The sequence below is a fragment of the Astatotilapia calliptera genome, chromosome 1 (assembly GCF_900246225.1).
Source record: "Astatotilapia calliptera chromosome 1, fAstCal1.2, whole genome shotgun sequence".
Taxonomy (NCBI): Eukaryota; Metazoa; Chordata; class Actinopteri; order Cichliformes; family Cichlidae; genus Astatotilapia; species Astatotilapia calliptera.
The window spans coordinates 35,733,643-35,745,110 of record NC_039302.1 but is presented as its reverse complement, the minus strand read 5'-3'; the positions used below and the strand labels follow the sequence as shown (position 1 = coordinate 35,745,110).

Sequence of the window (11,468 nt, the reverse complement as noted above, 5' to 3'; positions counted from 1 at the left end):
GCACCAGGCCTGATGCACGCCAACTTGCTGAAGAAGCAGACTGCACTCCATGAGCATCTATGACGCCCATTATGGCTACCTGAAGGATCCCCAGAAAGAAGGACAGGCCCCGGCACAGGATGCACCAGCAGATAAAGGAAGTGGCTGACATCCTGAAATTCTACACAGCATGGAGGCACTAATCATGGCACGATCTCTCATAGAGGATATAAAGTCAGAGAGATGCATGTTTTGTAATGACAAGGAGCAGGCTCATCTGGTAGAGTGGCTGCAAAAAAACATGGCATGCAAGCAGAGTGCAGCAGCCAGTGCAACACAAATTTTGGGTCCTTTGCTCCAACTAGTGGTCAGCGCAGAGCATTCCATTCCATCCACTCCTATGTGAAGGGCCTTAAGGATGGCCTTGAGACCACCCAGCACGTAACAGTGGGGTGTAAGATGCTAGCAGGCAGGGCATACATGGAACGCCATAATCAACTTGCTGGCATATTATACAGGAACATGTGTGCCAAGTATGGCATGAAAGTCCAGTGGTCAAAATGGGACACACCCACTAGGGTGGTCGGGAATGACCGAGCTAAGATCTTGTGGGATTTCCAGACAGAGGCAGACAAACAGGTGATGGTTAACAAAGAAGACATAGTAGTGATGGACAAGCAGAGGAAGACAGTTGTAGTGACAGACAAAGCAATACTGAATGACAGCACCATCAGAAAGAGGTAACACGAAAAGCTGGAGAAGCACTGAAGGCTGAGAGAAGAATTCAAGAAGACCTCAAGATGGTTCACATGTAAAAGTCTTAGTCCCTCACATTGGAAAATCAAACTTTGCAGCTTGTCAGCATCACCTGCTAAAACTCCCACTGTCCACTGATAAGATGTTGCCTATAACAGCCCTGGTTCCATCCAATCACACCATATCCCTGTTGTATAAAAGCTCCTCCAATAGGTTGCCCTGACATGATCTAGCCATGGCCTTCCTGTGGATCCTCTCCTGTCTCGCCTTCATTGGCACCGCCTACGGTGAGACAAACTCTCTAATGTTACAGCTCATTGGGTGAAACATTTGTTTAATTTTACAGTTAGTGCCAATGTTACAGTTACATTAATTTTATTTTCATTAATGGCATAATCCTGATGTTCTGATGTCACCAGGGTGCGGAGTTCCCGCCATCCGTCCTGTCATCACCGGTTACGCCCGCATTGTGAACGGTGAGGAGGCAGTGCCTCACTCCTGGCCCTGGCAGGTGTCCCTCCAGGTAAATGAAGAAACAAAGACGCTGTCACAGCTCACCACATAATCAGATGGAAATGTCTAACCGTTGATGTTCATTTTGCTGTAACAGGACTACACCGGCTTCCATTTCTGTGGTGGTTCTCTCATCAATGAGAACTGGGTGGTGACAGCTGCTCACTGCACCATCAGGTAACTTTAAGCTGGTTTTGACTGAAAACTCCAATTAAGACGTAGAGTCATGTTTGATGAGGAGAATCCTTGTTTAGAGGGCATTGCTGTGTATCTGGGGTAGAATAAAACTAAGTAAAAACAGTTTTCAGGTAATTTGGTGATCTCAGAAATGCCCACATGCTTCTGTTCTTTTCTGTGCAGGACCTCCGACCGTGTGATCCTCGGAGAGCACGACCGTTCCTCCAGTGCCGAGAACATCCAGACCCTGGCTCCCGGCAAGGTGGGTGAAACACTGCATCAGCTTTCATCGCATAGCTACATGTCAGGGTTTGTTGGCCGCTCATAACGATGTCACTTCCCAACAGGTGTTCAGGCACCCCAACTACAACAGTTACACCATCAACAACGACATCACACTCATCAAGCTGGCCACCCCTGCCCAACTGGGCACACGTGTTTCCCCAGTTTGTGTGGCCGAGACTTCCGACAACTTCCCCGGAGGCTTGAAGTGTGTGACCACTGGCTGGGGTCTGACCCGCTACAACGGTAAGAGCTCACCCACCTGTTATTCTTTGTTATTATGTCCTCGTAGACACTGATCGGTTAAACAATTATTAGATAGGGATTCATTCCAAACAATCACATATACCGTAAGTGGGTTTGGACTGTAATGAGACCACCAGGTGGAGCTTTAACAGTTGTGCTAAAACACGAGGAATGATAGAGCATGATAAAAAAGTCTCTAATGTCTGATGTGTTTGTGTGTGTGTTGCAGCTGCCAACACACCACCCCGTCTGCAGCAGGCTGCCCTGCCCCTGCTGACCAACACTAACTGCCAGTCTTACTGGGGCAGCCAAGTCACTGATCTGATGATCTGCGCTGGAGCCTCCGGAGTCTCCTCCTGCATGGTGAGTGGGACCTCCATCAATTACAATTACAATTTGAGCCCTGGTTGCTAAAGTCTGCATGCCAAATATCCTTCGGCAACATACAAAGCTGCGCTCCGATGCATCAAAAGAGCATTGACAAAAGGGTGTGGCCGAATGGGTGAATGAGGCAAGTTGTGTAAAGTGCTTTGAGTGCTCAGATAATGTAGAAAACCAGTCCATTTACCATTTAGCTTTTTATAATGTCTTATTTATTCTTATTTCTCAGGGTGACTCTGGTGGTCCTCTGGTCTGTGAGAAATCTGGAGCCTGGACTCTGGTTGGTATTGTGTCCTGGGGAAGCTCAACTTGCTCTACCTCCACTCCTGCAGTCTATGCCCGTGTCACCAAGCTGCGTGCCTGGATCGACCAGACCATCGCTGCCAACTGAGCATGTCACATATGAGAGGTTTCAGCACCAAGCTAGTCCTCAATAAAACACAGAAAATCTGAAAAACTCTGACCTACTCGTGAAGGTGTCATTTTCTCCTGTTATTCATTTTCATTTGAGACATCGAGCATTTGGTGAATGAAATGTGTTGAACTCGAGAAGAGTTTTGTCACGTTGGACTTGTCTGGTGTTCCTCAGTGCCAGAATCAGGTTGGCCTAGCCATACATAAATCCTGGAAGCAGCGAATAACAAATAGTCTGGCTCAGTTTAAAATGCACCTAAGTCATTAGTAGTGATAATTCTAACCCTTTGTGTTCAGGAGAAAAGCAAAACTTTTTTATGGTCTTTGTCCTTCTTAATTCAGTGATTCACGTATAAATACATCTTCGGGTTACACTGAGCAGATTACACACACTGTTGGGTTATTTTTCTTTTTGAGAAAAGACAAATAAACTCAAAGTATACGTTTTCAAAATGTATTACACAGTTAGTTAATGTAATTAGTTAATTACAAGTTTCAAGTTAATTTTACAAGGCGCCACAGACCTCCTTCTGTCCAGACATAGAAAGGCCACTGCACACAAGCAGCAAGCACTTTTATTATGAGACACAGAAACAGAATGTTAATATGACTGGTTAAAAAGTTGAGGCGTAGCCACTGTTTAGACTTGGCTTCTCCCTTATTTGCGACGTAGTCCAGCCCTTGGCTCATCTTACATCTCCAGGAGTGGACATCTCCCTGTGAGGAAAGGAAAGACAACTCCTCCCTACCTATTCCAACATGTCCTCATCAGTTATTTATGACAGCACATTTAATGCAACACGGAACAAAAACATCACAGATCGTATTTGCTGTGCAAGTTTCTGCCTTCGCTTCTAATCACAGCAGCTTGTTATCAGGTGCCTCTTGGTGGGCACACGGGGCCAACTCGGCGGTGGTAGCAGGTTTTTATTATATAAACTGTTATATAAAAACCAGCGTTATCAGGAAATGTTCAGACAAGAGAGGGTTTTCAGGAAACACCACTAAATGTTCAGTTTCTATACTATATGTTAGAAGAAGATGTTAAAATCACCCACATTGATTATTGTATCTGAGCTGAGCACTAAATCAGATGAAAAGTCTGAGAAGTCAGACAGAAACTCTGAGTAAGGCCGAGGTGGACGATAGATAATCACAGACTGGTTTCTGAGTTTTCCAGCTGGGGTGGACAGGGCTGAGCATCAGACTTTCAAATGAATTGAATGTCTGTCTTGGTCTTTGGTTGATTAATAAGCTGGTCAGGAATATTGCTGCCACCTCTGTGCTTTGAGGTTTATGACAGTTAGTATGACTCGTGGGGGGTTTATTCATTTAAACTAACATAATCATCCTGCTGTAACCAGGTTTCTGTAAGGCAGAGTTCATCGATTTGTTGATCAATTATTAAGTGGCTCATCACTGATTGAAGAAAATAAGAACAACCCCAGGTTCTCTTCAGCACTGTGGCCAGGCTGACAAACAGTCAGAGCTCTGTTGAGCCAACCATCCCTTTAACGTTAACTAGTAATGACTTCATGAACTTCTTCACAAATAAAATTTTAGTCATTAGAGAAAAAATTACCAATAACCATCCCACAGATGTAATATTATCTACAGTTACTCTTAGTACCATTGATATTCATTTAGACTCTTTTTCTCCAATTGATCTTTCTGAGTTAACTTCAATAATTACTTCCTCCAAACCATCAACGTGTCTTTTAGACCCCATTCCTACAAAACTGCTCAAAGAAGTCCTGCCATTAATTAATGCTTCGATCTTAAATATGATCAACCTATCTCTAATAATCAGCTATGTACCACAGGCCTTCAAGCTGGCTGTAGTTAAACCTTTACTCAAAAAGCATCTCTAGACCCAGCAGTCTTAGCTAATTATAGGCCAATCTCCAACCTTCCTTTCATATCAAACATCCTTGAAAGAGTAGTTGTCAAACAGCTAACAGATCATCTGCAGAGGAATGGTTTATTTGAAGAGTTTCAGTCAGGTTTCAGAGCTCAGCACAGCACAGAAACAGCTTTAGTGAAGGTTACAAATGATCTTCTTATGGCCTCTGACAGTGGACTCATCTCTGTGCTTGTCCTGCTAGACCTCAGTGCAGCGTTCGATACTGTCGACCATAATATCCTATTAGAGCGATTAGAACATGCTGTAGGTATTACAGGTACTGCACTGCAGTGGTTTGTATCATATCTATCTAATAGACTCCAGTTTGTTCATGTAAATGGAGAGTCCTCTTCACACACTGAGGTTAATTATGGAGTTCCACAGGGTTCAGTGCTAGGACCAATTCTGTTTACATTATACATGCTTCCCTTAGGCAGCATCATTAGAAGACATAGCATACATTTACACTGCTATGCAGATGACACCCAGTTCTATCTGTCCATGAAGCCAGATAACACACACCAATGAGTTAAACTGCAGGAATGTCTTAAAGACATAAAGACCTGGATGGCCGCTAACTTTCTGCTTCTTAATTCAGATCAAACTGAGGTTATTGTACTCGGCCCTGAAAAGCTTAGAAATATGGTATCTAACCAGATTCTTACTCTGGATGGCATTACCTTGGCCTCCAGTAACGCTGTGAGGAACCTTGGAGTCATTTTTGACCAGGACATGTCCTTCAACGCACATATTAAACAAGTATGTAAGACTTGCATATGAGAGCAGGAAGGTGGGAATGGATGTTTGTATCTGTGTGTGCCTGTTTGTTTGTGTCTATATGTCAGGTTGGGTATCAGACGCCACCTCTCTGGGGACATCTCAGGCCCTCCATGGAGGCCTATCTCCCCCCACCACTCCCCCTGCCAGTGGCAGACGCCCTCAGACATCAGTGCATTGGTGGTTCTTTGTGTCCGGGGATGGGCGTCCAGGTACGCACCAGCTCACTCCCGGTGGCTGCTTGTCTTCCTTGGTCTCCTTTGCTCTTTGGGCCTCTGGATATCTGGAGCCTGGATCTCCTCCATACCTGCTTCATGCCCTGGAGGACGGGGCTGTGGCCCCCCACACCCTCTAGCAGATCATTACATGAAGGAACCTTTTAAATACAAGCACGCTCATGCTCACAGGTGTACACACGGGTGCTCACACACAAACTACACCCTTTTTGGCTCCTACCTCAAAGCACACTGTGCACTGTCGATCTTATGTGCTGCACAATAATGTCTAATATTTAGTATTTACTGTTATATTCCCATATATCATCATGATGTTGTTTATTGTATTGCTCTCTTTTTCTTTGCTTGTTTTCTCTTTTTTCTTTCTCAACAGGTGATCCAGGTGATTGATATCTGTATTTTTTGTCTGTTTGTTTTGTTGGTTTTTGCCCTTTATCACCATTCCTCTTCCCTGCTCTTTTTCTTTCCCTCTTTCTTTCTCCCTTTTCTTTTCCCCAGTCAAGTCTGTCCCGTGTTCAGTAAATGAAAATAAAATAAACAATTAAAAAAAAGAAGACTGCTTTCTTCCATTTGTGCAACATCTCTAAAGTTAGAAATATCCTGTCTCAGAGTGATGCTGAAAAACTAGTTCATGCATTTATTACTTCCAGGCTGGACGACTGTAATTCATTATTATCAGGAAGTCCTAAAAGCTCAATAAAAAGCCTTCAGCTAATCCAAAATGCTGCAGCAAGAGTCCTGACAGGGACTAGAAAGAGAGAGCAGATTTCTCCTGTTTTGGCTTCCTGTTAAATCCAGAATTCAAAATCCTGCTCCTCACATACAAGGTCTTAAATAATCAGGCCCCATCTTATCGTAATGACCTTGTAGTACCATATCACCCTATTAGAGCACTTCGCTCTCACACTGCAGGCCTACTTGTTGTTCCTAGAGTATTTAAAAGTAGAATGGGAGGGAGAGCCTTCAGTTTTCAGGCCCCTTCAGGCTGCAATAGATGTAGGCTGCCGGGGATTCCCATGATACATTGAGTTTTTCCTTTCCAGTCACCTTTCTCACTCACTATGTGTTAACAGACCTCTCTGCATTGAATCATATCTGTTATTAACCTCTGTCTCTCTTCCACAGCATGTCTTTATCCTGTCTTCCTTCTCTCACCCCAGCCAATCACAGCAGATGGCCCCGCCCCTCCCTGAGCCTGGTTCTCCTTGAGGTTTTTTCCTGTTAAAAGGGAGTTTTTCCTTCCCACTGTCACCAAAGTGCTTGCTCATAGGGGGTCATATGATTGTTGGGTTTTTCTCTGTATATTATTGTAGGGTCTGCTTTACAATATAAAGCAATTTGAGGCGACTGTTGTTGTGATTTAGTGCTGTATAAATAAAATTGAATTGAACTGAAAAACTGAAAAAGTCATGTACTACCAGAGACTTGGAAGAGAGAGACCTAATGTTTTATATTCCACATCTCACTGTTTTACTCTGTGGTGCAGATGTGGATACTGTATTAGTCTTTCTTTGTAATTTTTCATATTTATCTTGCAAATTTCGAGTTTGCTTTTTGGTGTTTGGGAGCTGACACAGTTTCTAAGGGGATGGGATTTTAGGGGGATAACAGGAGGAGAAAGGCTGCAGAGAACATGTAAGACTGTAACTCTGCTTCCTGGTCCCAACTCTGAATAGTCACATTTTGGGGGATTTAATAACTTTGGCCAGATTTTTATAAATGAGAGCTGCTCCATCCAAAGTGTGATGGATGCTGTCTTTCCTAACAAGACCAGGTTTCCTCCAGAAAGTTTTGCAATTATCTATAAAGCCCACATCGTTTTATGGACACCACTAAGCCAGCAATTTAAGGAGAACATGCGGCTAAACATGTCGCTCCAGGTCTGATTGGGGATGGAACAAGAGAAAACTAAAGAGTCCAACATTGTTTTTTCAAAACATTGACAGGACCTTTGTCAAGCGGTAAGTTTCCATGAACCAGCGAGGAGGCGAGCGGCAGCAGACCGAAGGACCAACAGCAGAGCAGCACAGTGCCAAACATCCTGCTGCTGGCAGACAAAAGAAGAAGAAAAACCTGCACCACAACTCCCACAATCCTCAGTTTCTCCAACAAGAGTCTCTGAAAGGAGGAAACAGACACAGCCTTCAGTTTACCTGAAAGAGGGGGAACGCCAAAACTTCCAAGTCACATTTTTTATTCATTCTCTGCATTCAAAAACCTTCATTAGTTGATACAAAGACAACTAACATGTGTGAAATTTTCTACCAAACAAGATATGGATTTGGAGCTTGTTGGAATAAGTTTGATAACAGATATGATCTGATCCCACGTGAAATAAACTAACCTGCTGGTTTGTGAATTTCTCTTTATTTTCAGCACATAAGTTTGAGTATCTTAGTTATAAATTTCAGCACCAGGTGTTTTTTTTCTCCCTCAGATAAGAACCAACAGATTATTATTCTTATGTATAACTGAAGTGGGTAACATCTGTTGAAATTTCCACTCTAAATAAAGAAGGATTATTTCAAAGTCTAAACCTTGGAGAAAAAAACAAATTAAATATTGTTCAGTAAAATATTTAAATACATCTTCTTTCTTAGCAATAACACACAGTAGATGTTTTCATTAAGCACACTGTCAGTTACAGCATATATATATATATATATATATATATATATATATATATATATATATATATATATATATAAAATAAAAGATTAGTCAATGGTGATGTAAATCTTTATTTTTAGCCTCAGTCAAGGAGTTCTTTCACTCCTTTACAGTGAATCAGCTGCACGTGTAAATGTCATGGTCCCTCACATTGGAAAATCAAACTTAGCTCTTTGTCAGCATCACCTGTTAAAACTCCCACTGTCCAGATAAGATGTAACCACCCTGGTTCCATCCAATCACATCACACTGCTGCTGTATAAAAGCTCCTCCAATAGGTTGCCCTGACATGATCTAGCCATGGCCTTCCTGTGGATCCTCTCCTGCCTCGCCTTCATTGGCACCGCCTACGGTGAGACAAACTCTTTAAGGTTATAGCTCATTGGGTGAAGCATGTTGTAAATTGTCTTTTTTCGAAGCAGTGACGGATATATTGTAATTTATTCTCCTTTTTTTCCATTTTAATGACTCGTTTATTGACTTACGTTAAGAATTACATGCGAAGAAAGAAAAAGTAGAAGATGGTATAAAAAAAATGTTCAAGAATGGGGAAATCAAAGCGTTATATCAGTTTAATCACATAATGCAACATGATATGAAAATACAATAAAACTTTAACTGTGGAAAAGTAGCTCTCAGATTGTGGATTAAACAATCTGGTCCAGCTGAGAGATCTGTGTGGCGTATATGTGTCATTATGTTTTAAGCAGATCAGCATTAGAGAGAAACATTTGTTTAATTTTACAGTTAGTGCCAATGTTACAGTTACATTAATTTTATTTTCATTAATGGCATAATCCTGATGTTCTGATGTCACCAGGGTGCGGAGTTCCCGCCATCCGTCCTGTCATCACCGGTTACGCCCGCATTGTGAACGGTGAGGAGGCAGTGCCTCACTCCTGGCCCTGGCAGGTGTCCCTCCAGGTAAATGAAGAAACAAAGACGCTGTCACAGCTCACCACATAATCAGATGGAAATGTCTAACCGTTGATGTTCATTTTGCTGTAACAGGACTACACCGGCTTCCATTTCTGTGGTGGTTCTCTCATCAATGAGAACTGGGTGGTGACAGCTGCTCACTGCACCATCAGGTAACTTTAAGCTGGTTTTGACTGAAAACTCCAATTAAGACGTAGAGTCATGTTTGATGAGGAGAATCCTTGTTTAGAGGGCATTGCTGTGTATCTGGGGTAGAATAAAACTAAGTAAAAACAGTTTTCAGGTAATTTGGTGATCTCAGAAATGCCCACATGCTTCTGTTCTTTTCTGTGCAGGACCTCCGACCGTGTGATCCTCGGAGAGCACGACCGTTCCTCCAGTGCCGAGAACATCCAGACCCTGGCTCCCGGCAAGGTGGGTGAAACACTGCATCAGCTTTCATCGCATAGCTACATGTCAGGGTTTGTTGGCCGCTCATAACGATGTCACTTCCCAACAGGTGTTCAGGCACCCCAACTACAACAGTTACACCATCAACAACGACATCACACTCATCAAGCTGGCCACCCCTGCCCAACTGGGCACACGTGTTTCCCCAGTTTGTGTGGCCGAGACTTCCGACAACTTCCCCGGAGGCTTGAAGTGTGTGACCACTGGCTGGGGTCTGACCCGCTACAACGGTAAGAGCTCACCCACCTGTTATTCTTTGTTATTATGTCCTCGTAGACACTGATCGGTTAAACAATTATTAGATAGGGATTCATTCCAAACAATCACATATACCGTAAGTGGGTTTGGACTGTAATGAGACCACCAGGTGGAGCTTTAACAGTTGTGCTAAAACACGAGGAATGATAGAGCATGATAAAAAAGTCTCTAATGTCTGATGTGTTTGTGTGTGTGTTGCAGCTGCCAACACACCACCCCGTCTGCAGCAGGCTGCCCTGCCCCTGCTGACCAACACTAACTGCCAGTCTTACTGGGGCAGCCAAGTCACTGATGTAATGATCTGCGCTGGAGCCTCCGGAGCCTCCTCCTGCATGGTGAGTGGGACCTCCATCAATTACAGAAGCACTGATCCTGAGCTTCTTATATTGTGTTAAAAATCCATGTGTTATTTCTCAGGGTGACTCTGGTGGTCCTCTGGTCTGTGAGAAATCTGGAGCCTGGACTCTGGTTGGTATTGTGTCCTGGGGAAGCTCAACTTGCTCTACCTCCACTCCTGGAGTCTATGCCCGTGTCACCAAGCTGCGTGCCTGGATCGACCAGACCATCGCTGCCAACTGAGCATGTCACATATGAGAGGTTTCAGCACCAAGATAGTCCTCAATAAAACACAGAAACAATGAAAATGACCTGCTCGAGAACGTGTCTTTTTCTCCTTAATATTCATCTTCATGTTTTTATTATGTGACCAGACAAATTATCACAACTATTAAAGAAACATTATTAATGTATTCATTGACAAAAATGGACAAATGACCCAACATAAACTCTTCTGTAGAAATTCATTTTAAGACATCGAGCATTCGGTGAATGAAGTGTGGTGAACTCCAGAAGAGTTTTATTACGTTGGACTTGCCTGGTGTTTAGCAGCACCAGGATCAGGTTGGCCTAGCTATACATAAATACTAGAAGCAGTGAATAAAAACTATTTTTTATGGTAAAAAACCAAATATTTTATGCTCCTTAATTGATAAAGAAACACACGTTAATATGAATGAGATATAGTTAAGAGTTATGATTGTGGGCATCACTTTTTGACTTCCTTACAAGATTAAAGCACAATCCACACATAGATTTCTTTGTCTTTCTTCATTCAGTAATTCATATGCATCTACACACACACACATATATAATATATATATCTATCTATATACATATATAGATAGATACAGTGGGGCAAAAAAGTATTTAGTCAGCCACCGATTGTGCAAGTTCCCCCACTTAAAATGATGACAGAGGTCAGTAATTTGCACCAGAGGTACACTTCAACTGTGAGAGACAGAATGTGAAAAAAAAATCCATGAATTCACATGGTAGGATTTGTAAAGAATTTATTCGTAAATTAGGGTGGAAAATAAGTATTTGGTCACCTCAAACATGGAAAATCTCTGGCTCTCACAGACCTGTAACGTCTTCTGTAAGAAGCTTTTCTGTCCCCCACTCGTTACCTGTATGAATGGCACCTGTTT

General features: G+C 42.7%; 1 protein-coding gene across 1 annotated transcript; it reads left to right on the top strand.

Annotated features, from left to right (window-relative positions):
- The first annotated feature begins 935 nt into the window (after positions 1 to 935).
- On the top strand, positions 936 to 10,628 carry LOC113019389 (chymotrypsinogen 2-like). Its single transcript, XM_026163427.1, has 15 exons — positions 936 to 1,022; positions 1,155 to 1,258; positions 1,346 to 1,425; positions 1,609 to 1,687; positions 1,773 to 1,953; positions 2,183 to 2,316; positions 2,564 to 2,713; positions 8,544 to 8,550; positions 8,633 to 8,686; positions 9,155 to 9,258; positions 9,346 to 9,425; positions 9,609 to 9,687; positions 9,773 to 9,953; positions 10,183 to 10,316; positions 10,399 to 10,628. Exons 1-15 carry the CDS (start codon positions 971 to 973, stop codon positions 10,558 to 10,560), a joined length of 1,581 nt encoding a protein of 526 aa, XP_026019212.1. The 5' UTR covers positions 936 to 970; the 3' UTR covers positions 10,561 to 10,628.
- Positions 10,629 to 11,468: the final 840 nt, after the last annotated feature.